The 27,758-nt window shown below is 36.4% G+C and overlaps 2 protein-coding genes across 5 annotated transcripts in view; one reads left to right on the top strand and one right to left on the bottom strand.

Annotated features, from left to right (window-relative positions):
• Window positions 1–27,758, top strand: part of LRBA (LPS responsive beige-like anchor protein) — a 764,390-nt gene that overhangs the window by 472,871 nt on the left and 263,761 nt on the right. For all 4 annotated transcript variants that reach the window (XM_036089189.2, XM_078069304.1, XM_036089190.2 and 1 more), the window contains 2 exons: window positions 2,331–2,477; window positions 4,990–5,126. In XM_036089189.2, the coding sequence (XP_035945082.2) occupies window positions 2,331–2,477; window positions 4,990–5,126 (284 nt within the window). The remainder of the gene's footprint in view (window positions 1–2,330; window positions 2,478–4,989; window positions 5,127–27,758) is intronic.
• MAB21L2 (mab-21 like 2) lies at window positions 9,146–10,225 on the bottom strand. The gene has a single exon (XM_036089201.2). It carries the CDS (start codon window positions 10,223–10,225, stop codon window positions 9,146–9,148), a length of 1,080 nt encoding a protein of 359 aa, XP_035945094.1.

The raw sequence follows: 27,758 nt of genomic DNA, 5'->3' as shown, positions 1-27,758 counted from the left end.
ACTGATATTTGTGTAGTGGTTAAGATACTGGTACCATAATACTTGGATTTCAATCCTGACTCTACTTCTCACTAGCTGTGTTGCCTTGGGCAAGTTATGTAACCTCTCTGAGCCTGTTTACCCATCTGGAAAGGAGAAATTAGCAGAGGGCTTAAGAGAATTAAATGAGTTAAATAAGTAAAGTGTTTTGAACACTCCCCGGCACATGTTATTTAATATTAGCATTATTATTATTTCTGCTTTGAAGAAGGAACTGTACATCTAGAAAAAGAGAATGTAACATTGATTTTGTACTAAAATCTGATTAGCAATTGTTAATTTATTATGATTTGCTTTATAAGAAAGTATAGAAGATGGTGGTTTCTCTTGTATATCTCAGTGACCTATATATTTTTAGTAACACTGATAGTAAATTGGGGAAGATCTTGCTTGGTCTCAGGTCAGTGTTTATGATTTCAGAGTAAGGAAATACAAATACTTGAAATGTAAACAATGATATAACAACTTAATACTATTTTCCTAAAAATTAGGGTTTTTATTTTCCTAAAAATTTTATTTTCCTAAAAATTAGGCATTTTAATTGATACTTTAAATTTTTTCAAAATATTTATTGAGACCTTCGTATGTGTGCAGCATACTATGCTTGTTATTTGTGGGTATGAAGGAAAATAAAATTTGATTTACCCATAGAGGATATTCAAAGCTAAATATAGAGAGCTTCTTTCCATGACATTCTTATTTAATATAAAGGTTTCTTTATTTTCTTTATTTTATTTCTCTATTTTCTTTTAAAGTAGTGCCATTAGTGTTGTACATAAATGGTATACATTGTGAACTCACAATAAATAAGATAAAAATAAACTTTTACCTTTATTATTATCCATAACCATACCTATTAAAATCAAAGAAGCTTTGATTTGTCAAAACGTTTGGTAACATACAATGTAGTTTAACTATTTAGAAAAAAACTATATAGATAAATATTAGTCATATTACTGCAAACATTATCCTTTCTGGGTTTGGGGCCTTAATGCCCGGGCAGAAATTGCAGTGAAGCAAAAAGCCTAGCTAGCCATCTGATTTCCATTTCAATAGCCACTGCCTGGGTGGATCAGGTGCTTTGCCTCCTGGATTTCCCTAGCTGGCAACCCCGGGAATATCAGTAGTGAAGCAAAGATTCTAAACTTTCCCTTACATGACACTAGGAATTTTTAAAAATCACAACCCAAAATTTAGTATCTGCTTTTATGTATTTCTGAAGGAGAAAGCTGCTCAAAGCAGTGGGAGTTACCCTGGGGAGGGGAATGGGGTTTTGAAGTCAGAATTTTGAGTTTCAGTGTTTTCTCCTTTCAACTGCACCTCTGTTTCTCTTTCTGGTTCAATTGTTGGCTGTAGGTGCTCCACAGAGCATCATTCCCTAGGTTTGGCGTACCCTCTTCCTCTTTTCTCTCCTTTTTGGCTGCCTTGTCACAGGGTCTGAGAGTCTGGTGCTGCCGCTCTCCACAGGCTGCTCCAGTTCAGGCCCTGTAAGACTCTTTGCCCAGATGCCTCTCCTCCTGGGCTTTCTGTTATGTTTGCCCCCGGGGTGTCTTAGCCTTTTAGTTTAAACATATGGAGGAGGTAGCGTTTGAGCCTCCACTTAGTTTCCACAGTGTCTCACTCCTCTTGGATATTTATATAAAGGCTGGAGTGGGGGTCCAGGTGGGTGAGATGTGGGCAAGGGCAGTATGAAGGCAAGAGGGAGGATTGGAGTAAAGAGGAGAATGCAGCTTCTGAGAGCTGCTGTAGCTTTCTTGATGTCAGCTTTGGCTTCAGGATTGGGTTTACATCCTCACTGGCTGTGAATCTCCCTTAGCTCTGACCCTTCTTATTCTGGATTCTCCTCCACAACCACTCCCTGACCATTTCATAATGTTTTGTCAGTTTAGTCATTATTTGCAGGGATGATCAGCCTTTCTTATTTTTCAGTATCAAGTAAGTATTGTTTCCAAAACTGGATTCTGATTTTTTCTGCTAATTTCCCAAAAACGTGCTGCCTTTGAACCCTCTCTTGCCCTAACTGTAAGTGAATAAATGTTTTGGTGAGCGGTGCAAGGGTCAGATTTAATGGGATTAGGGTGCTTGTTCAAGGTAACATTAGACTAGGCTTGGAGAATCACGTTTGTCAAAAGGAACATGTGTGCCATCCCAATCACTTTCCCACCGTGGATGACTCTATGTAAAAATGATTGACCATCTTTGGCCACCTATCCTTACCTCACTTCTCTCCCCCTCTGCCAAAGTACTCTTTCCCAGAGCTGATGGACAGCTTTGTTTCCTTTTCATTTCAGCTGCAGATGAAGATATCCTCACTAAAGGAAAACAGTCCATCAAGAGTCAGGCTTTAGGAAATCAGAACTCAGAAAACGAGATCCTCCTGGAAGGCGACGACGATACTCTGTCATCCGTGGATGAGAAAGATTTAGAGAATCTCGCTGGTAAATTCAGTGGTTGTGCGGATATTTCAGCTAGCTCCAGGCCAATAACCATCTAATTACTTACTTTTTCATCTGTGACCACTAGGACTACCAAGTTTACACCCACAAATACTTTAAATAAAGATTGTTTTTGTTCTTCCAAACATTTTCCCCCTAATCTTCAACGCGGTTTCCCCTTTATTTTTCCATTCTTTTCAGTTTCTTTACCCTTCTCATCTTTTTCATTTATGAATAATTTTCACTGTAAAAGAAAAAAGTTTTAAAGCAGCAACAACAAAATTCCTTCACCCATGGGAGTTACCTAATCTCTCTAAAATGAGAGCTATAAGTAAAATTTTGCCGATTGTTTTGTAAATAAAGCTTGGAGGCAGATGAGCTATTTGCTTTGATATACAGGTCTTACTGAACATGCTGCATATACATTTAACTCTCTCAAAAAATCCATTCCAAGAATGCTATGGCTTTACACAGGATCCACATATTTTACCTGATGGAGGAATTTTGATTTGCACTCTGCAGATTTTCAGTTTTACTTCCCTTATGGGAAAAATTCTCTTGTTTAGCCTGAAATTTTAGTCATTCATTAAATGGCTTTTTTTCTTTAATGCCTGTGGCTCTCTCTCTCCAGGAGGAAAGTCTGAAAGATTCCACAATTTCTGTAGGTGAAAATTGTACAGTCTTCTTTTTTGATAATTTTAATTTAAGAGAAAAGGCATCAGGAATTTTTCATTTAGTGGTATGTCTGCAACCTGTGCTACCATGCAGTGAATTAGAATGAAAAGCAAAAATAGATGATGGTATCTTCTCTGATGACCCATAAACCTCTCTAGAAAGTAAAAATAAAATTAATTAGAGCACACTGTTAAGGGATTTGGACTGGGCGTAGAGAGTAGGTGGACACTGGTATTCTCTAGCCTTTTCCTTCACATCTATTTACCCATTTTCTCCTCCTTTATTTTGCTTCTGTTCTTGCTACTAGTAATACATTCATACAGTAATAGAGGTGAAAGGGGAGTTTAATTATATAATCTTGACAATGGCAATAGGATTAAGAAGTAATCCACACTAATAAAGTGGTATGGGTTAGAAATGAAGTGGAAATTGTCAGGGGTCTTCTGTAGGACCTAGGCTGCCCTAGCTCCTGCAGCTGTCTGCTTACCCTGTAATTGAATGTCTGAGAGTGATTGAAAAAATGTTATTTCTTCTCAGGATTACATGCTAATGTACAGAGGGCAAAGGAGACAGCAAAAGAACACATAGCTGCTTATTTCATCCATTTATAGAGATGAGCTTTGGGAAATCATGGCTGTTCTGCAGCTATCTGCTGCCCATCTGCAAACACAATGTATTTGTACATTGGGAATAGAGGGCAAAACCTGCTCTGATCTCCGCAGAGCATCCCTTCTATTGTCCTACTGGCACACATTAAGATTGATGTGAGATTAAGGACCAGCACCTTCTAACAATCGATGGAAATGTCGATTCATCTGAATTTTGAAACACTTATTCACCCATTGATTACCTGAATAGGTGTACCATGTTTATAGGCACTATATTAATTCAGAACTATAAGTGCCAATTTTCTGTTGCTGTTTTCTTCACCTATAGGGTTTGTACAATGAGGAATTGATGGGATTTCAAATTCTTACTTTCTCTCTCTACCTAAATATATATATGTATGTAATATAATTTTTACTTTTAGTCCTTTATTTTAGGTTTAGCTCTAATATACTTTATGCTCTTCTATCTGTAGTGAATCTATTGTTTTCAGTAGCAGGCTGATTTGTCTTTTTGATAAGCCCTGTGGAGATTTGATTATTCCAATAAAAATTCATTCACTTGGAAACCCACCCTCCAGCTGTTTACTCCCAGAGTCCCTGAACTACACTAATATTAGATTTGGAAGCATTGAACAATATTTAACAGTGGAAAGGCAGGCTTAGAAAAGGAGTATTTTTTACCAGTCTTTCATGGGGTAAAGTTGTTATGAAGAGGTTTTGTGTCAACTTGGCACAAAATCTTTATCAGAGAATATGGTATAACGTTTCTCACTTCACTAATAAGCTAGTGATCTTTGTTGTAATCATGTTTCAGCCAAACTAAGCTAACCTCTGGCCTTGGAAACCTATTGAGTCTTCCTTGCTTCTGGTTGTTGTTCCATGTTGTTGGATAGCCTGAGGCTTGTTTTCTAAATGGAATGTGGAAGGACTTATTTAGGCAGAGCCACCTTCTTACCAGGAGATTAGACCAAAGCTTTGCAGACTCCCTGTAAAATAATTGCATCCTAGTTTACTGTTATCATTAACCACCTACTATAAATTTCTTAGTATGAGAATCCTAGTAACTGCATTTTCAGAGGAAGATTTGGGGTAGACAGAATTTGTAAGTGTAGACAATTTGGCAGACAATTTGGTGCTAGAGAGAATTTAAAAATAAAATTTCTGCTTGAATCTATTAGATTTTTTTGAAAAATGTCAGTCCAACATGTGTGGCTTGTTTTTGCTTTTGACAGGTCCTGTTAGCCTGAGCACACCGGCTCAGCTTGTGGCCCCCTCTGTTGTAGTAAAGGGCACTCTTTCTGTCACCTCCTCCGAACTCTATTTTGAGGTGGATGAAGAGGACTCTAACTTCAAGAAAATCGACCCCAAGGTGAGAAGATGAGGAGTGGGTTTCACTTTTAAACATTTTTTTCTTACGATGGGACGGTGGGCTGCTGTTGGGTAGGATTGGCATTGGTAAAATCTGACAGACTTAGTTTGAATTTCTTGCTGAATTGCTTCTGCCTACATGCAAGGCAACTATCTTCTTTAGCTTATGATTCCCTTACCAGCTAGTTAGATTATTGAAGTTCATTTAGATTCAAAAACAATTTCCACTTAATTGCGTTTATCATTAGCTCATTCTGGGGTTGGGGGAAAACCACAGGGAATATCGTCCATAAATATATTTTGCCACAAAAGGTCCAGGGTGAATTAAGCTACAAAATTCAGTGAGGTTGAGAGTGGAATTATTTTGTTTAGCCTTTATATTTTCTGGATATAATACCAATATATCATTCTCCTTGCTTTGTCCTCATGACTTACTACTCTGTTGTGCACGCAAGCATGTCTTGTGTGTGTGAGATACCTCTGTTTCCCATTACCTACAGTCGATTTTACAAGGCACTGCATAATTTCCTATTCTTAAATGAAAATGTAATTTCCCCTTTAAAATGTATTTCTGATTACTTTTCAGACCTTGGCAACTTTATTTTACTAAGAAACATTTGTGGCACAGCCATAAAGCCAAAGCTAGGTTTATTTCATGAAAGTGAATTTGTTCTGATAGGAAACAGTCTCTTTTAAAAGGAGCAAAGTAAGCAACCTGTAGAAGAGAAGTGGCTTAAAAAATGGAATTATTTATTTTAGAGTCTGATAGCTTGTGTGAACACACATATTTTGAGTTTATTGATAGGAAGTTCTTTGGTACTGTAATCATGTGAATCATTAAATTTTAGTGATTTAGAAGTATTTCAAAGTAATCATTGATAAAAATGTTATAATTTTATTTAAAACTTTACAAACAAATCGTCTCTTGTCTTACATGTGTTTCTAGCATTTTGTTTCAGAATTGCTGCCTTTATAAAGATAAGATTTGATAGACTGTATAAAAGGAAGGCTATGTTGGAAGCGACTGTTTTGAACTTGATAATTCAGCCAATTCAATGTAGAGAAAACTTTAATTGTGAAATTACATCAACTAGAAAAATTTCCTACTTTGTTACATGGCTCTACTATCTGAAATTGTATTTTAGTTTCTTTAGGAAATAAAGGTAACCAAAATTACTTAAACTCTCTAATTTATGGTACTTTGTATGTTTGAGAGGCTGAAATTTAATTCAAAATATTCTGTTATGCTTTTGGACATATGTGGCATAGAATCTAAAATGTGATGTAATTTAAAGGTGTCTAATTGTTCTCAAGATTAGGATCTCTGCCAGTCTTTGCAGTGAGGCTCTTTAAAGTTATTTACTCCTTTTGAGAGAAGTTAGAACTTTTATTTCTCTCTAATTTTATTCTGTGCAACATTATTAATTTTTCCCCTATTGCTTGCGCAATACAAAGATCTTTTAGCCTAATCACTCATTTGTCTTGTACCCCTGCAACCTGCCTAATGTTACAGAAATCAGAGTTTTGCTAATTTATATTCTTAAAATTTTTCAGCCAATTATTGAAAGAAATTTTTATTTTGTGTAGACGTTGGTGCTTTCAGGTGTTTTATAGATGAGGACACTTGTGTTGTGGCAGTGTTTTTATTTTTTTGTTGGTGATACCTGCGTTAAATAAGGTAGGAAAAAAATACTGAATTTGGGGAATTTTTGTTCTTCTTGTCAGGACTTAAAAACTTCTTCCTGGGATAGTTGGAGAGAGATAGTCTCTAATGCTGTAAATACTTGTGTGCATAAGAAGAAAAAAGGTCATTTTAAGATGTCATTTTTATCTTTTAAACTAAACACTGTGCCCTTAAATCATTTCTTTGTAAATGTGAGCACCTACTACTTGCTTTGAAAATGTTCCTAAAAAAATGAGAACATTTTCCCCGGGGAATAGTTCATTTTTATTATTAAAAAATCAGTATTTTTGTCTGAACCACTTAGTATTACAGTGAGTTTGTTTTACATCTACAGGAAGAGAGATCAGAAAAAGATACAGTGTAGGTTGAAAGAGTAGAGATTATTTCAGAACTGATAAGATCAAAGTTTATATTTCTAAAACAAAACTATTTTTACTAGGGAATTCTTACCAGGGAATCTGAGAACTTAAGCCTCTTTTGTCAAGTGAACTAGGCACCAGAGCCCTGAGTACCTTCCTTGTTTCTCATCCATCTATTCTGTCCTGTGGATCATCCCTCCATACACTCCCTCCCCCATGCAAAGTTCTTCCTCAGATCTTTAAAATTCCTTTTTAGAATATTTTTGTCTACACCTCTCATTCATGGATTTTTCAATAAATTAAAAACTAGACTAATTCAAAGAATAAATTTTAAATGTTAAAGGGTAATATCTGACATACTTTCTGTACCTGTGCCTCATTATTAGCATATCTAATGGAGTATATCGAAGAAAACATAAAGAAGACAAACCAAACCAGTTCCTTTGGGATGCTTTCAGTTTTACTAATTATTTTATTTTTAATTAGTTATTTCCTTGTATTAAAAAAAAAACCTTTGTTAATTTAGATGAAGTGTTAAAATGAGTACATTGGATTGTTACCTTAGGAAAGCAGAAGGAATAATGTACTTTTCCTGTATGTAAATTCTTGAAACAGTAATTTTTCTTTGGTCATAAAAATAGTATTAAAACCTTTTTTTGTTTCAATTGCCTATAAGCACCTTCTGAATAATTCTGGGAATTTGACAAATAATGATCATAGTTATGGCATTTACCTTAAAACCTTAAAAAACTGAGGTAGTTTCTAAATCTGGATTGTTCACATCACCATTTCCTGGGGAAAAGGAGTATTGCTATAACCATTTTATTCTTTTTTGGTATGGCTGATTTAATTGTTAAGTTTTTATTATTTAAAGCTCGAAGAGGACAAATAATTGAAAGCAAAGTATCAACTGATCATGTTAACTATTGAGAAAAGATCCATGAATATTGCCTTTATTTTTCAGACTCAGAATGGATTTTTTAAAATTATGATGTAAGAAAGCAAATCTCTTAATTTTAAATGTGAAATAATTTTTTTCTATTTTAAACATTAGGACCAAAATCTTTTCTTCCACACAAAAATCTGTTTTTTTTCAAGTGTGAAGAAAGATACTACTTTAAACCTCAAAATTTACAGAACAAACATTATAGTTGGGTAAAATTAATATTTTCTCTTTTCCAAGGATGGGGGGAAGGGACTTGTATGGTTAAACCTACAAAAAAGGGCTGTATTTGTAAATTTTGCAAATTAGACTTCCTTTGAAAGCTTCTTGCATTTAGTTCCTGAAGTTCACATCTTTACATTGTAAATTATAAATTGTGATCTCACCTGCCTTCATTTAAGAACAATCCACAGTCAATTACAATGTAAAGTAATATTTTTATTACTGTTTTCAACAAGACTGCTTAGGGTGAGGGTAGAGGTGCAAGAAAGGGAGGGGCACAATCTGACATTGGCACTGAGATACATTTAACATCAGCAAAACTTTTTTTAAAAGAGAAATTTTACATATAATTAAATACTTTTTCTCACTTGGTGACAACATTCAGGCAACCCAAAACGAAATGAGAGGGAGAGGGAGAGGGAAAGAAAGAAGATGAGAGAGGGGAGAAAGGAGAAAGGGAGAGAAGGAAAAGAGGAGAAACTACTATACATTGATTTGAAAATGTACCTTGGGTTTCATTTTGTGGTGGCAAAGCCCGATTGCTTCTTTTGTGTGACCTTTTAAATTCACATTGTTTGGAAGAAAAACGATCACTTTTGTGCAAGAATGTGATTTTGTTTGGTTGGTTGGTTGGTTTGCTCTCTTTTTGTTTGCTTGTTAATTAACGAAGGTCTTGTGCCTGCTTCCTGTTTCTTTAGGTGGCTTACATAAAAGTTTGTGTCCGGAGTTTCTGCTGTTTGTAGCTGAGTTGTGTGTTTTGTGTGTAAGAGAGCATTCCTGTTTGTGTCGCTTTTCAAGCAGTCCCCAGCACCCTATAGTTTGTCCAGGCTTTTGGGATTGGTGAGAATTTCCCTGGCCAACCTCCAGGTCTGCTTGGCAGCGCTCTCCAGGGCCGAATGGGGCTTGCCCTGAAAAAGGTCGAGGTTGGGCAGAAAGTAGTGAGGGCAGCGGCGGCACTGCAGGCAGGAGATGAGCTGCAGCAGGATGCCGTTGAGCCGATCGCCTAGGCACGCCTCGTCCCAGTCCGTTTCCCGCGGGTGTTTCTCGCACTCATACAGCAGCAGCGTCTTCATGTGGTAGTTATTGAGCGGCTGGCCTGGTAGCTCCAAGTGGCGGTCCCGCAGCGTCTTCAGCACCGAGAGACACTTGTTTCGGCAGCCGCCCATCAGCAGGCGGTTCTCAGCCTCCCCGAACTGTAGCACCCAGGCATCGCTCTCCGCAGAGCTCTGCTTGCCGGTCAGTGAGTAGCACTCCTTCGACAGCAAGTTGAACCCTTCGGCCTTGACCTCCGCCACCCGATTGGGGCCGGGCCAGGGGATATGGGGCATAGGCCACTGTGCCGCACTGCGAGGCCAGATACCGGTGCACTTGAACGCGGGAGTGATTTGCACCACGTAGCGCTCCCTGATGCGCAACTTAACCTCGCTGGTGTCTGCGATCATCTTGACCACATCCCGATAGCTGCACTTGTCCACCGCCTGAGCCACCAGGGTCTGGAAACGTGAGCGGATCTTGCGCGCTGAGAGGTAGCCGGACGCTGTGATGAACTCGACCCAGAGAGACATGCTCCGCTTCCGCCCATCACTCAGTTTGAGCACCGCGCAGCCGGGCAGGGAGCCGTCGTCCACGAAGTTGAAGACGCCCATCTGGTTTAGGTAGAGCACCACCTCGAATTCCGTGGGCGAGATGACCTCCAGCCCCTCGTAGCGGGCATCGATCTCGCTCAGGGAGCTGATGAAGCGAGGCTCCTGTACCTCCACTTCCTTTAGCACGTCCGAGACCACCTTACAGACCTCTCGGATGGTCTTGGCGATGGCCGCCTTGCGCGCTTGGCAGCGCTCAGTGTAGTATTTATTGAGCTGGTAAACCAGCTTGGCCTGAGCGGCGATCATGTTGGGGCACAGGTCCGGGCTATACACCGGCGTCTCGCAATACGTTGAGGGATCCAAGGCTTACGCAGTGGTGGTGGCCCTGCGGCAGGCGAAAGAGGCGTCGCGCTTCCCCTAAGCCCCACTTTCACTCTTGTTTTCCACCTGGACTGACCGGCTGATAAAACAGCCGGCTTGCTCTTTCTTTCCCCTCTTTAGAAACCTTTTTTCTTCTCCAGAAATAAGAAAAAAAAGGTAATCTTTGAAGAGGAAAATTACCTGCTGGGACTTTTTTTGCTTGATGTGTAAAATAAAGATGTGCTTGTGAGAGAGATGAAGGGGGGGGGAAGAGTGGGGGTGAGAGAAAAATTCAGGTTACCAAGAGGTTAGGCTTAGATGTCTGCAGCCGAGATTGCCCAGAAATCTGGAAATGAGGTCTTTTAAGTGCCAAAATAAATTTAAAAATAAAAGCGAAACATTCAGTGTTTCATTCTTAAACTTCTCTCCCACGCTGGTAGGACTTCTTCACTCAGCGTAGGTAAGTGCCTTTTTCCTCACCCTCCCCCAAATGGAAGGTGAAGGACGTAATTAAGGTCCAGAGAGCAGTGAAGTGCAGCTCAGTCCGCGGCACACTTGGAGGTTTGCAGACGCCGCCCGGCACTCTCAGCGTGATGGTCTGGTCTCTTCTCAGGGGGTCGTGTTGTAGCGGTTTTCCTCTTTTCCTACTGGAGGCGTTGTTTGGACTGGGTTTGTTTGTTTGCAGTGGGTTCTTCTTGTCTTTCTCTAGGTGCAAACCGCTGGAAGTTGTTTGATATTCATTTCTGCTTCGTAATTTATAATTTTGGCCCTCACAAAATCTATTTTAGTGTGACGAAGTCGTTGCCTGCGTTGCATCTGGGGTTTAGTTATAAGGATTCAGGGGTTTTTCTTCTCCTCCCCCTTTAGGTTGCTTGTGCAGATTCCACTTTCTGAGTCGTCTCTCCCTCCTCCCCTCCAACGTCGTCTCTCTCCTTTTCTCTTTCCCTCCCTCTTTTTCTCCCTCCCACCTCCCTCCTTTTCTCTCTCTTCCTCTCTCTCTCTCTCTCCCCCTCTCTCTTCTCTCTCAATCTCTCTCTCTCTCTCTCTCTCTCTCTCTCTCTGCCTTGCTGTTTCCTGGAGTTATTTAGTTTATGAATGGTCCAGGGCCATCATGAGGGGGGCGGAGCTTCAGTTCCTACAATCGCTATCCGAGCTGTCAGTGCTTTAGCCAATCCGAGAGAGAAGACAGGCATGCTTGGCAGACAGTAGCAGCCACCGCTGCACTTGATAAAGAAAGGGGGTAAAGCGAGAAGTAAGAAAATAGGAGGAGATAGTAGAAGTCAAATGCTCACACACATTTTACAGCCCCTTCTTTATCCTCTCCTCTTATCAGTTGCAAGGAAGAAAAAGAGAGTCTATATAGAAGGGACTTCTGGAGATGGCTGGAATAACGCGAGAGAGTAGCAGTGGTTGAGAAAGGTTCACTTTTTTTTTCCTATCAACATTGTGCAGAAGGTGCAAACTCTGACAAAATTACTTTTGCTTGAAGGCAAATAGAAGGAGGAAGGGGAATCTGGGAAAGAACCTACGTTTTTCTAGATTTTCTCCTCTGGCAAACTCTTCCTCCCTTCTCTTCCCCTTCTCTCCCATTGTTGCCAAGAGCCAGAGCAATTGCTGTATGTGTGCACCAGTTGGGGTTTGTGTGCCGAGTAGATATGGGGTGAAGGTTTATGACCATAAATCTCTTTTCAGTAATTTCCATATGCTGTTGAAAAATGGGGCAGGGTAAAAATAGTGCAAGCACCTTGTTTGATAATTCCGTCATAATTAAGATTCAGATATATTTTATGCTATTTATTGTTTAAAAAAACTAGTTATTAGAAAATATGTTTAAGTTGTGAGAAAGAGTGCAAATTTATATATGGTTGAATATTGTTGGATATACTTTTAAATTAACATAAGCCACGAAAATTGTTTTAAACAATAAAAAATTAAGGGAAGTAAAAGTGAACCTAAGTTAAAGTTTTCTTAAAATGTTAAATGTTGTAAATCTAGTTTTGAATATACTCTGAGGCAGTACAGAGTTTCACTTGTAAAATGATTTTATTTTCATAATTGACTGTTGCTTTTAAAAGACTTCACTGCTGCAAAAATCTATAACTATCCTGTTATTGATTACACAGATGGCTTCACTCCTCCCTTGGCATTTCAGTGAAAACTCATGCATGTGCTTTTAGTGTATGTATTATATGTTCAAGCTGTACCCCTTGTAGCCTTTCCCTACTTTTGGATGGAAGAAACTGTAACAGTGTTTTTGATTTGCTTAGTATTGAGGGTTTATGTTTGAACCTCAGGTGTCTAGATGCTGAGTCTTTTTAAGACAAATCAAGTAGATGGAATTATTTTTAGTTAGATTTTGGGCATTATATTTTCCGATAGTGACATAAGAAATGAAAATCTCTGAAGCCATTTCGGCAAAGACTTCTTTTTGCAAAACTGGTGTACATGCGGCTTTTGCAAAACCCCTTGGGAGGGCTTGAGATGCCCTCTTAAAAGCTGGACCAGGTGAACTTGAATTCAGTTGCATAAGGAAATTTTATTTCTCTCCATGTACTTGATGTCAGATACTTGGACTTCTTGGTTCTTCCTTAGATGTGTGGAGCGGACGACTGGTGCCTTGTCACCCCCTCGCTCTCTTTGCCATAAGTCCCTTTCTAAAGAACTGGTTGGCTTTTTAAAAATCAAGTCGGATTTTGTGTAGGATTTGTCTTTAGTAGCCAGGAGTGGGGAAGAACAGTCGGAAGTAAGCGTACACCAAACTCTGGGGTTCCGAGCTTTATAGTCAACTTCTTCCGTAGTGGCAGAGACTTGGGGCGGCTTCAGGCTCCAGCCTTGCTGGGGGCGCAGCTTGCATCTCGGAATGCTTGGCGGTGGAAGGATAGAGCAGAGCCGCGGCATCTTCGGGGTTCGCGCAAGTGCGAAGCCCAGACTCTGTGGGTAACCTGGCTAATGCTCTCGGGGTCACACTGGCACTCTGGGAAATATTACGGGGCAGGAGGGGCACTTTGCTGCAGAGTTGTGCGACCAGCCATGAGAGGATCCGTTGCAGCTTCTCCCGAGGGCAGTTACTGGGCGGAGACTTGTGTCGGGGACAGAGGGTGCAGAGCTTTCCCTCCCAGACCCTCGAGGTGGCCGCTTCTTCCTCACATCGTCCGCGAGCAGGGGAGGCCTTGTGCGTGGACCTGCCCGGTCCGCGACGCTCCTGGGAGTGTTTGCAAAAAGTCCCGGGGGTGACGACAGTTGTCCATCTTCTCGGCTCCAGTGCGGCGTCGCCACCCCCAGGTCCATGGGTAGGCGCCCAGCGCCCGCCCTCCTCGGGTGGGGCGGCCCAGGCCACTCGGATCTTCGCGCCACCACTCCCTGATACCCCACTCCTCTTTTTCCGGCTCTGGCGGCCTCAGCTAAGTTTCGTGGCACCCTTGTCTCTGGGTTTCTCCACTTTTACGTACAGAGGCTGAGGGATGATAAAATGTTACAAATGTTTTGATTTAAAAACAATTCATTACCAATTTACCTTGTCTGAGGTAGATGCTGTAGTAAATAATAAATCAGTTAAACAAAGGCGACTTTAATTTATTGCCATGGTACTAATTAGAAACATCATTCGAGCAATAAACTTAAACACTTCCAGCAAATAATGCTCGCTCTTGCTAGTTCCCTTCCTCTCCCCCCTCCCCCACCCCAACTCTCTCTGGCTGCCTCTGCTCTAAGAGCTGCTTCAGCTGTGTGTTTGCGGATCCGCTCTTCCTCTGGTTGAATAATTGAAGGGGGAAACGGTATCGGAGGAGGCTGTAATTGAAGAGCCCCTGTCACCTCTGCTTTTATGTATGTTAGTATAGAAGTCCATCAGCAGCTCCTTGATGGTGTATTAAAACGAAGTGGCAGCCCCTTCTGCAGGAGATACCGTATTCTATTAAAGGAGACCAAGTGAGAGAAAGAAACTCTAGAGGCTAAAAGCCACTTCAAGTCTTCAGACCGATTGATCTGTATTCTCTTGTTATAATCCGTCTCATCATACTTGAGTTAATGAGGCAAAAGAGGGGGAGAGAAATCTGATGGTCCTTGACAAATTCATTAGGGAGGCTGCAGGACATTTTATTTGACTGTTAAACATCTTGTTTGTTTGGTTTAGGCAATGCCAACATCAGCATGCTTCTGCCCAGACCTGTGATGTTGGGCTAGCTACAGACATTCCTAAAAAGAGGAGGAGGATATTCAGGGTGTGATTTGAATTTTTTTGTTTTGGATTTCGTGTCGTCCATAACCTTCAGACTTCTCTAGTCTTTACCTTCACCATCATTACTTTAGAAGCGTTTTATGAGAATGTGCATGATAATACTAAGGTGGGGGTGTTTTTAGTTACTAGAAACTAAAATGTGTATGTTGAAACTTTAGCCTTAAAATTTCCTGTTTCCTTAAAGTAAAATTGAGTCAAGTTATAGCAATTAGTGTGCTAGTTCTTGAAAAATGTGAATGTTTAAGCTTCAGAAGAATAGCCAGATTATACATTGCGTCCTCTTTTTAATTGATCATGAGCAAATAAACTTAATTATTAATTGAATTTCCTCTTGGAATGAAATGCCTATGAGTACAGAAACTTGGAAATAAAATTTAACTATTTATACAAATAAGATTTTCAAAATAAAATTGGTCTAAATGTGAGGGCCTTTTTATACTTAAAATTAGAAGCAAAATTGGGTATTATTTGGTGCTAAAATAAGGTAATGTGTTGGCAAAATACTTACATTGAAAATATAACTGAAGAATAATGGGCAATTAATAGAATGCTAATTTTATAATATGTTATTCTAAGATAGTAATACAATACTTGATTTTCTCAAAGTTTTTCTTGAAATAAACAATCCAGTTGTGATACTTTCTTGAATAGAAAATTCAGTCGTATTTTCCTACAGCAGTTGACTTAAACAGCCTCAGCTTAAGTGCTTTGAGAAAAGAACCCTGTCTTCCATTTATAGGAAAACAGTATGAGAGAAAAAAGAGAACTAATGCTCTTTGCCTGTCATTTTAAAACATTCCTGCACTGCTGATGAAGCTTGAACTGCTTCAGGGAATGTATGGATTTGAAAAGAAATGATTCAGTAGTTCATGTTGTGTTTCTCAGGAGCAAAACCAAACTAATGGCTGAAGTCAGAGCTTCTGTACATCTGACAGATATAATCCTGTTTACATTTCCAGAGAATACAGAATCCTTAAACTGTTTTATTTTTTGCTGATCTTTACTTAGAAATGTGTTAACTGAGTTAAACTTCGGTGCATTTTTTACTTTATCATATCACTGAGACTTAAAAGATACTCATTATTTTATTCTCTAGAGACACAGCATACAGTATTGCAATAATCCTTACTAAAGAGTATACAGATTTTAGATTATATAATTTTGTTTTCCAGGAAAATATTCAAAAACTAATCAGATTATTGAATTAAAAAAAAACAACTCTGAAGGATTTATACTTTCTGGAAAACAAAGGACCTCATGTTTATGTGTGTATATTCTCTTCCTCTAAAATCTAATTTTGAAACATCTATGCAGTTGCTAAATTTTTGGGTTCTTACATACTTAATCTTTCAACATATTTATAAAAATGCTTGATTTTTTTTTAAAGAAAAGATAATTTTGGTCAAAATATAAATGGGGAAATAACTATTAAATTCCCTGAATTTAAGAACGTTTCTAGTAAAAACAGAAAGAAAAGTGAATAACCCAAACACAATTTGTTTGTGTATTGTTGATTAAATTTTATTCAAGTAATTATAAAAAAAGCTTTTAAAGACAATTATCAGGGTTATAGTATCTACATTGTATTAAAAGTCAAAGTAAAACCACATTCTCTTTTGCTCTCTGTGAAATTATCTGATTTCCAAAACTGAGGTATCATAGACATTGTATCTAAACTATCAATAATTACTATTCTGGAATCAATCTAGAGAAATTGAATGTTTTCTTTGAACAGTTCACTGTAGTACCTGTTTTAAATGGTCAATCATGCTACTGAACCAAGTTGTTTTTGTTTTTCCTCTTACAAAATAGCTTAAAAAAAAAAAAAGAAACACTTGTAATCTCTCTGATTGGTAACCCAAGGGTATTGTTCTCATTTGTAAGTTTGAACTTAAGGTAATGTTCTGTCAGGTAAAGGCAATAGCTTTAATTTTGCATAGTAAACCTATCGAAGTGTATTAAAAAATAAATCTTTTACATGCTTTGAGCATTGTGTTGTGGGCCTTTTGAATTTGGTTGGGTAACCTTGGGTAATATATATATGATTAGTGGTGGTGTTTATACTTTTACATCTTTTACAAGTCTAATTCTTACATTATTTTGTAGGATGAGAAATTTGAAGAGTACAGTATATGTTCATGTTTTCCCCCAAGCTGAATAACAGTTGTATATATGAGTACCTTATTAAGCGATACATAATTTGATCTCACCAAGATGTATAATGATAGAGCAAAGAAATTGTACTCAGGAAAATGGAAGTAAGCAGCTTTTAGCCTAACTGAAAAGTAAATACTATTGTATTATTGAGCTAGGATATGAAATATTAAGAAAATCCAAGTTAATTCAGCAAGCATCTCTCAGAAGGTGTTTCATTGAACTTACTGTATTCTCACTTATGTTGGGATATATCATTTGGTCTTACCAATAAGTCATTTAGCTTTTTCTCATTTTAAATGTATACATTTTTGAGTTGTGGTAATTACATCCTTTTATTTCCATATATAGTTAAACAAGTTCTGAAAAGTTAGAACAAATAAGATCCTGTCCTGTCCTCCTTCCTTCCTTTTTAACAATTTGAACTTGCTAACATACTATGAGGTAAATGAGGTAAATATTAAATTTCACCTGTCAAATAACTTTGGCTTTCATAACTCACTATAATCTTCAACAAATGAGAGGATTCTTTAGTAGAACCAGCTCTTAACTATTTAAGGAATGATTATGTAATTTGTGGATTATTATTTGTGTCTAGGTGTTTTTTTAATATCAATTCCAGAAGACAGACAGGAAAATCAGTATTAGTCAATATTGAACTTGATGCTAAATAAATAAAAACTTTTGATTTCCATTTGATTCAAGACATTAAATTTTATGGTTTAAAGAAGGTATGATATCCTTTGTTTAATAACTTACTACTGCAGACTCACATGTAGACTATGTTTCTTGGAATCTTAGAGCCATCCCCATTCCCATTTCTGTTTTCCCTTGTGATCAGTGCCAGAGATTTCTGTAACAGATGATTGAGATTAGGGATGTAGATTATGCTAGTTCTGAGCTGTACTTAGTTCAAAATATAAGACTTGGCTTTGTGTTCTGTATTTCTTTCAGGTCATATGAGACATTTTGTGGACCTATGTTTAAAATTATCAGTTAAGCATATCATATGGATAGTTCTGTATTATATTTTAGGAAAACTAGCCTTAAGAAACTATAAGCCTCAAAAGGCTTATAAAACTAGCCTTTTTAAACATCTTAGTTTATTTTAAAATATATTGGTTCTACAGCACTCCATCTACATTGTTACTAGTAGAGGTAATTTGGCATCATTCTTTTGCTACGATTACAGGAAATTTTTAATGGATTTTGTATTATTTTTAATGGAAATGTTAAAAATCTAGCCTGTTCCTTCTTTCAAACATTGTGAATTAGAGTAAAAGTGATGTGCTGAGAGGTCTTTCTGATTCCTTGTAGTGGTTAAACAACAACAAAAATTCTTCATTGGTTCCAATCTACATATAGAAGACATCTGTGTAGTATAAATGAAATAATATTTGATGATCTAAGGAATGGAAACTTTTCCTGTAACCATGTGAAATCAAGCTAGGATATAAAACAGCTGTCTTGGCCTATGTATATCAAGGTTCTGCCAGCCTGTTTCTTTTCTGAATTTTCCCTTTCTATCTTCCCTTATTATCTTTGGATCCTAAAGAGTCATTCTTTTATTTTCTGACTGGTTTTGTCTGAAGACAAAACCTGGGTTGGTAGGTTTAAATCAGCCTGGATAGAGTGAAAAATCTTTGATCTATGGCTATGACTGTTTCCAAATGATTTGCTTGCTGGGACCAGACACTGTCCATGCCCTTTCACTTTGCTATCAGATAGGTACACACAAAGGACCTGAAAGGCTACCAGATGCATAGTTAATCATCAAATTAGGTAAGTACAGGGTTCCAACCATACTTAATTAGATCTTCTATTTCTAATAGTTATTTGTTCTATGGTACCTTGTTGGTTAAGTGTTCTACAAATCTAATCTCTTCTGGAAATTAGTCAAAACTTTCTATAAATTATAGCATCAATTAAAAACAAATGATACAAAGCTGTGTATTTTTAAAAATATATAAGGTCTGCTGCCACGTAGCTTACCTAGATAGATAAGATAAAGAGAGGCAGTTTGATAGTGTCTAAAGAGCATTAGTGTAGGGGAAAAAAAGCCCTGAAATTTTTGTCCTCGGTTGGCTACAAACTATCTGAGTGACCTTAATTGAGTCATTATCTCTACTCACTATTGTCTCAATTCTTAATTCGGGGGGTGGATTAGAACTTTTTTCTGCCTTTTCAAGATAAAAAATCTATAACTTCATACCATAGCATGATTTAAGTTGTTGTTTATATCTTTTAGTTGATTTTAAATCAGAAATCTTTCTGCAAGAATTTAGACTTCCAGTACTGCTCTACTATGTGAAAGTTTTTAACATGAAAAAAATTACAGAAAAGAATAAGCTTACAAATGGTTATATTCCATCCATATTTTAGTCTTAAGGAAAAAAAATTACAAATTATAGATTGGACATGGTTGTGAGGGACTACCAAATAGCAACTTGGAATAAATTCTAAGAGTATACTAATTATTGCTTGATAGGAGTTGGATCATAAAAACATGAAGAAGAAACAGGCATGTGTATTGTATATATAGAAAAATAGTGTGTGTTTGGAGGTGTACATAAGATTAGCAGGTATTTTTTTTCTTAAAATGTTGAATGGACTCTCAGTGTTCTGACATTTTTATAAAGGTTAGATATTCTGTAAAAGTTCTTGAAGCCAAAGTTCAAGTTCACAATTAACTCCAAAAATAAAAAATTAAAAAAAAAAAAGGAATGGTCCGTCTTCTCCTCAGAGAAACTATAGTGCTCTAAGCAAGTATAATATTACCATATTCATGTTGTGTTAAAAGATAGATCCAAGCAGGGAAATGGTTTTCAAAATACAAGTCACGATAATAAGTAAAGTTTTATACTACTTTCTCATGCTTTTCACTTGTTTTCATCAGAAGATCTGACAAGCATAGAAGTGTTAACATCTTTTATTTTACAGATGTTCTTAGTTTTCTCTCAAACTGTAAAAGATGCTGTATCAGAGAAGCATGGTAGGAAATAATTTCAACACCTCCCTTCACTGATGTGATAACTTACTATTTTCTAAGCTTGTGGATATTTTTGGGGGGAGGGATGTGAGGCAAGAAAGAGACAATATATTGAGATCTAATTATTCTCATTTTGAGATATAGGTCAATCTGTCTGCTTTATTATAAGTTCTCTCTAAAATATCTTTTCAGTTGACATAGTTGAGTTATTTTTACTTCTCTGTTGTGTTCACTGGAAGTCCCTCATTAATGCAGTAGGAGTGCAGGTGACCACTGAAAGAGTTGTTGATGGACACTCTGTGGGTTTGCAAAGTGCAAACCTAAAAGACTAAGCGATGAGAAATGCATTGCTATTTGTGAATTTATGTTTTATCTCACTTCACTTGAAAATTTATGAGTAGTGTGGCTTAAGGGTGCTGGAGTTGTGTGTTCCAGGGCTTGCCCCTACTGATAACACCCTTGTTGGCGTGAAAGTGCAATGCAAATTATGACAGTTACAACCTTCTGTTTTGTTTAACCTGTCAGTAGATTTCCTGGCTCAGTGCTGAGGGCAATGGTGTGTTCAGCTAGTCCATATTCACCTAAACTTAAAAGGTCAGGTTTCTACAGGCAAGCCTAGTCAAAGCCTAATTGATGAGGAGGGCAGGAAGACAGAATTTACTGTTCTGTTGGCGAGTTTCATATCGTTAGGTTGTCCTGAAAGCATCAGGCAGTCACAACCCCTTTCATGTAAGTGCTGACCCTAGACAGGAGCTGACAATCAAAGGAGGCAGCCACAGGAACCAGTGCAAGTAGGCTATTGATTTTTCAGTTAGGTCTAAGTAGTTTGTAGTATGGGTAATGGGTGACAGAGGCAGGTATGTCATTATCAATGAGCTCCAGAACAGTAGCGACAACCCTCTCTCATATTTCCTTCCGCACTGACAGTATGCATCCAGAGGCGGTCAATAAATCGCCCAACCTTTAACTGACAAGTGACTTGGAGGTTTAGGTTGAGGGGTGGAAGTTACAGAGCTAAACTTCTCTACTTGAACATGTACTGGATCTAGCAAGAGTCAGTAATTATACTTTAAGTCTTTGAAGTTTTGATTTGGATAAGTCTTCGCAACTCTGAAGATCAGAGTTTACTTTTAAGCTTTTGAGAATTTAAACAACATATTTATGTGGTTAAAAAATAAAGAAATGAGCCAATCACTCGTAAAGATAATTATGCAAGGATAGGTAAGTTATGTTATTATGATATAGGTTTGCTTTTATTTTAGACTAGATCCTAACTCAATCGTGGTATCTCTGTTATAAAAGTTCAGCAGTTGCAAATTGCCTCTCAAAATCCATTTTAATTCCTAATCTCCACTTAAATGTTTTAACTGTAGACCAATTTTAAGTAGAAAAAAAATTGTACCATTTATAAATGTGATGTATTATTCCTGAAGCAATTGCTATTTGACCTTCAAATTTGTTTTATATTACTTTTCACAATAAAATAGTCAGGCATAGAACATTTAATGATTAAAGTTTGATGAATTATGGTTGCTTCTGAATTTAAAAAGAAATGAGGCTGATTTTTGTTTTAAAGGCATTTCATATGGATATTTACATTTAAAGATAGATACAGTTTATGTTCGCATAAACACAAAAGTGTAACAGGTTTTGACTAAAAGTACACATGTTCTAAAAGGATATAAAATAATTTAGAGATATTTTAAATTTAAGTCAATCTCTATTTTGTTACAAAATATAAGTAATATAAAGAGAAGATAATATTTATAACTAGAAGTGGGAGTTTCAGTTGTACCAGGATCCTTGCAAACTATCATATGCTTACATTTTTGGAAAACTTTAAACAAATTGAAATAAAACAGGAAAGTAAATGTTTTTTAAAACTTCCTTAAATAACTTATCGCTATGATATCTTGTTTAGCACTGTGATATTGTACAGAACCAGAGTTCAGGTCTGTAGTATCATCTAGCTGTGGAGTGCCCTGCGTGACCACATGAATCATCTTCATTCGTCCAGTGCCACTGAAAATTCCTTTTTTCTTTTCCTTTAATCAGCAGGTTAATGCACACTGAGGGTATGGATGCTTAAATATTTTCTTAAGTTTGAAGTGACATGTCTGTGGATACCTGTCTTCTTTTTTTCAGCTATAGAGAATACAAATTTGAAATGCAGTGAAACATGGCTACTATTAAAATATTGTAGTCTTAGTTTCAAAGAAGGTTTGGGATTATGTAATCAATTGTTAGAAAAATTTCATTCAGATCTCTTGAATTCTTCACCTTTTGAGGCTTATAGTTTCTTAAAGCTAGATTCCTTTTAGAATCATTGTTTTTCCCTGTTGTTTAGTAACCATTCACTTAATCTGTGTTTTTCTGTTGGATTAGATAAAAGATTTGACTGGGAATCTTGTAATCTTTATATTGTTAGCCTATGTTATGGGTATAGCTTCTTTTGCTGTATTTGCAATCCTTCCTGAATACAGTGGTTTTTTTTTAGGAATTAAAAAAAAATAAGCTGAAGAAAGGGGGTCAAATTAAATTTTCATGAAAGAAAATCCTAATCAGCAGTGACAGTCTAAGAGAAAGATGATTGCCACTTGGTCATTGTGGAGAGGCACTTAGATTTGGTGTCAGTGCTTCTGTTAATGATGACTAATGTCTTTCTTGGAGCAAGTGCATGCTCCAACATAGTGCTACAGCCTAGAGAGAAAGGGCTCAGCAATAGACACCACTCAGCAAAAGCATTAGGTATTCTAAAACAAAGGCTTTAATGCAATCAATTTGGCAGTCTCTATTATTAGAAAAATGCAAACATAATTCTAAAGCATTTAACAACACATTTTAAACTATTTCATGTCCAGTACCGAGAGATATCATTTTAAAATTAAAATGTAAAGAAATCAAGCAGTGTTAATAAGATGTGCTCTCTGTTTTGTTACTTAAGGAATGGGCATGTACATTGTCACTGCACAGAATCATTTGTGTTAAGAAAGTTTTAAAGAGACAGACTTGCAGTATTTTTTTCATGCTGCATTGCAGTATCCTGAATAAATACTTTATAGTTGCAAAAAGAAAATGAACGACTCAAAAGATCTTTTTAGGTCTTTTAATATTAAATATATTGCTTACAAAAAGATGACATGTGTTATTTCTTCAGCTTTTCCCCAAAGTGTAAGACCTTTCAGAAGGGCATTTGCAATGCTTGTCATATTTTTTCATATACATCTTATTGGCCTGACATGTCTTGAGAACCATGAGAACACAGATGTCATTGCATTCAGACAACACTAATTACTTTGGGATTTTTGCAGCCTCAATGCCTGCATGTAACTGTCGATTATGATTGTTCATGCAGCCTACAGTGGGGACACTTTGCACATGAAAATACCGAGGCACAAAAATAGTGAGACAGGCCATTTAGTCCCCTATTGTTCTTCAATAGAACTTAGAAGAAAAAAAATTCCTGACACATCAATTTCATTCAGTATTTTGCATTTGAACCATGTTTTGGCAACATTTTCCTTTCTGAAGTAAGTGTGTTATGCTTTAGTGTTCAGTGAAATCTATTATCCATCTGTTCTTTAACCTTGTACAATCTTCTACATTACTTTGTCTTCAAGCTTCATGGGAAATTTCTTTATGTAGCTTATAGTTTGAGAGAAACACTAATTGTGGTATGAGTCTTTTGAAAGTGACAGTGCAAAACAATAAATATGTATGATGTGTTCTGGTGTGCAATTTAATGTTTAATGAGAAGCTGCTGCAAATATGGTTAGTCTCAATTTAGATAAGTGCAATCATCTTATGCTTTTAACACAGGTCAGTTCTTCCCTTTGTTTAATTTTCTCTGTAACATTCTGGGTTTCAGTTGATGATTCATGGTGTTTAGGTGGTTTTGAAATATCAGAGGTCAAATGGTGGTCAGATCTGAGCTCTCACTATTAAATGTGAAGACCAAATACATGTTTTGATAAAAAGCATAATCTGTGTTAATCACCGATTGAAAATAAAAAACTCCAATAATGTAACTTCATATGCTGATGAAGCAGAAATTGAAGCAGCTTGATCAAAGATGTATGATGAGATAAAACTGCAGTCTCTGCTGTACAGTTATAGTAATTATGACTAATGAACCATCCAGTCTGGATGAAATGGCATGCCCACAGGGACTGTGTCCAATCAGTTGTGACTTATGCAAGCTGAACAAATCATTGATGGGGTTCCAAATTCTATATCACATGAAGTATACTCTTTATTATCAATATAACTTTTGTTAGGGTAATGTAAAGTGATTGGAAGTTACCTAAATTTTGTTACATATAGAATATAATTCTTTTTCTAGATATAGAATATCTTTTTCTCTTTCCATATATTTAAAACTAAACATATTTTTGTGACCTTTGTTTTACCTCTTTTTTCTTAAGCACACTTATGTCACTAACACAATTCTGTGACTTTCTTCTTGTCTTTCTGTTGTGCTGCCTTTGAACATTTTCTCTTTTTTAGAGCTATTGTTACTTTTGTCAGGACATGTTGTTCATTAGCCAGATATTAGAGAGATGCTTTTATAATAATATAGTACGTATGAAGCATTTACTGTGGGCCTGCACTGTTCTAAGTGCTTTACCTATATTAACTCATAAGTCCTCATAACAGCCCCTTGAGATAGGTGCTATATATTACCACCATTTTACAGATGAAGAAACTGAGATGTGGGAAGGTTGAATAACTTGCCCAAGGTTACATGCTCTTACAAATTTTGGATTATCTTTTAGAGATTAGTTATATTCTTCTGGCCCAAATCTATTTCTGAATTATCCTTGCTTTCCTTTTTTCCAACTGGGATTAATTTTTTGTTGTTACTGTTTTCTGGCATCTGGCAAAATTGCTAGGGTATTTTAAAACTGAGAGCTCGGGGCACCTGGGTGGCTCAGTCAGTTAAAGCGGCTGCCAGGTCATGATCCCAGGGTCCTGGGATGGAACCCTGCATCAGGCTCTCTACTCAGCAGGGAGTCTGCTTCTCCCTCTCCTTCTGCCTGCCGCTCTCCCTGCTTGTGCTCTCTCTCTGTCAAATAAATAAATAAAATCTTTAAAAAAAATAAAACTGAGAGCTCGTGTACAGTTCTAGAATGGTTTTCAGGTCCCTAAACTCTATATTCAGGTTCCTGAACTCCTTCACTTGGTATATTTTAAATGACAGGAGCTTTCAGGTTAGAGTTTTTAAGAATGCATGGTTTTGGAATGAATATATATCTAAAATGTTATAAATATGTTCATTTGATACACTCTTGAAACTGTAAAATCTTTTAAGTTGTAATGAGAAAACACTCTCCTCACTTAAAAGAAAAAGTAGTACTGGTAAAATAAGCTTGGTTAGTTTTCTTCTGAGAGTATCTATACTGGAGTTTTTCTCATCAAACCAGGTGTAGTCCTCGTCTTAATGATTTGTTATTCCCAGCACCTTACACACTTCCTGTTAGATAGTAGGTATATAATAAATATCTGTGGAAAGAAGAAGAGAACAAAGAAAGGAAGGGGAACTTCTCAATGATTCAGTAGTTCAAGGATTACATCAAACACATGCTTTTATTCTAGCTCCCTTGACAGGTTTTTACTTGGAGTAATAGAATAAAACTGGCTGTCATTATTATTATTATTTAAAATCCTTAAAACCCTACCTAATCAACTTTGTTTCCCACTAACCCCCAATCTGAAGTCTTTGTCTTTCCAGGTTAGCTTCCTTACATTTATCATGAAATGCCCCACAGAGAGAGCTCTCTTTGAACTGATAGTCCAGTTACCAGCAATCTCAAACAGTTTAATATATGTTTTCATTTCTCTTGTCTCCCCTATGTCATTATCCATGAATTTATCTCCCTTTATTAACTTATTAATGTGAAAAGTTATTGAAAGGCTGCCATCATCTTATTTGATCTAGATACATAATACATACTCCATAAATACTGGTTGGTTGATTAATAATTTTGGGCCCTCCTCTTTCAAACAGATTTCTTCAGATCACCAAGGTCAAATTTTCAGTGTGAGATATCTAGGGGTAGTGTTGTGAAAGTCTTTTAAAACTCAATTGAAATGAGATTTGTACAAGAATAATATTGAGCTTCTTATTCTGTGTTAGGGCAGTATGCCAAGCACTTTGTTTTAATCCTCTCAGTAAATCTGTAATGAGTTATATTCTGTTACTGTTCCTATCTATATAGAAACCAAGGCACAGATAGAGTATATAAGCTTAGTTCATTCTAAAACTAAGAAGTGGCAAAGCACGACTTACAAAGATGGTGACAGTTTTAAAGCCATCAGATTTTTATTGGTATCCTGTCAATGCCATGCTCTTTTGTTTTTTAATGCCCTCTCTGCAGTTGTCTATGATAGTTCCTTAAGTTCTGCTTTCCTACAACTAGAAGGATATCTATTGCACACCTACTAATTCTTGTCTTCTCAAGATACGCCAAAGCTGCATTTTTCCCCCTTAATTTTCAGAAGAGGAGGATAAAACCTTGGTACCCCACTCTGAAATGTTGGGACATGATCAGATAATGCAGAAAGAAAGCAATTTTTGTCTCATATTTTGTTTTGTTTTTGTTTTTCTAAATTCGTGGAGGACCAAATAACAATTGTTACCATCATTTTATGCAAGTTTTAAGCAATCATGGCATTGTAAACTATGTCAGGTAGTCCGGTTAGGAAACTCCTAAAGGAATATGTAGTAAATCATAGGAAAAATACTTGAAATTTAAATCTGGTTTTAAAGTGACTGGTAGTTATATCCATGGCTGTTTATAGAAGATGAAAATGGAGTTAATAAAATGTTGCATATTTTATTCTTAGGAAACATTGTGGCTTATAATGAGTCTTTATATAAAACTGAAACCACTGTGTTATCAAAAAGGAAGCAGTTTACCAAATATAGTAAGCTCTCAGAAGTAAACTGGCATCAATTTTAATTTCTGTGTGGAGTTCAGCCTTTATGTGGAAACTGATGCAATTTATTTCATGAGTGTAATACTCTATGTATTTTTAAAAACATATCTATATTTTGATTGCAGAAGTTTAGTTATTCAAGTTCTTATTCACTCAATAAAGGGTAATTTACATGTAGTTAACAATTTTGTCTTGGTAGATACTATTTGAATTATTGAAAACATTTTAGTCTGAAGTCAGTATCAATTATTGATCTTCTTTTAAGATTAAAATTACTTTAAAGCTTTTCCTAAATAGTTTAATTAGAAATCTTTAATTAGAAAAAATATAATAAGCTCCAAAAATGGTAACTTGTTATTTTGAGATGAGTCTCTGTTTCATATTAGGCTTTTTAAAGTCATATTTTATTTTTTCATGAGTTATTTTATATCTTTGACCCCTTCAGATGTAATTCAGGTATTATAAATTAATATTAGAATGCCTAAAATGATTCTTTCCTTACAAATTTCTTAGAAGGGAATTGAAATGGTAGATTTATATAATTAGAACCTTAGTTATATCTAAAGGACTTCAAAAGATAAAATTTTAAAAGAAAAAAGAACACCAAATTATCCCTGTGCTATGATTTTATGTATGTTAAAGTTATATTTATGAAGAAAGACTTGAAGAGAATGAACAGAAAGTGAACAGTTAAAGTATAGGAAGAGTTTAATTTCCTTCATTGTTATCTTAATATTTATTCAGTAAATTTATATATGTACATATAAATAAATATATTCCAAAGTATAATATATTTTTACATAACTCTTAGGTTATATGGCTTTACCATATTTTATTATCTTTTATATATTAAGGAAATAAGCCAGGATTCCATTATGTGCAGCTTATACTTTGCCATGGAAATTGTCAGCTAGAAATACCAGGAGAATTGTTGGATAAAAAGTATATATAAAACCATAGTACATATACTACAACTCTACAGTGTTTTATGTAATCAACATAAAGCATAGATTTTAAAGACAATATTACACTGTAATATTTCAGTTTTGTGATTATGTGTTGCTGATATTGGTTAAGTCTTGTTTTAGATTGTCAAGGCCTGTGTATCTAAGCTTATGTACAAATTTGTCATAAGGTTAAAAAAAGATTACTTGAAAACA

Source organism: Halichoerus grypus, chromosome 3 (genome assembly GCF_964656455.1).
Source record: "Halichoerus grypus chromosome 3, mHalGry1.hap1.1, whole genome shotgun sequence".
Lineage (NCBI taxonomy): Eukaryota > Metazoa > Chordata > Mammalia > Carnivora > Phocidae > Halichoerus > Halichoerus grypus.
Note: the sequence above shows the minus strand (reverse complement) of the source record. Positions and strands in the feature narration are given on the sequence as shown.

Bases quoted from the DNA above. Each gene is read 5' to 3' on its own strand.
- MAB21L2 (XM_036089201.2), bottom strand. From the start codon at position 10,225: ATGATCGCCGCTCAGGCCAAGCTGGTTTACCAGCTCAATAAATACTAC.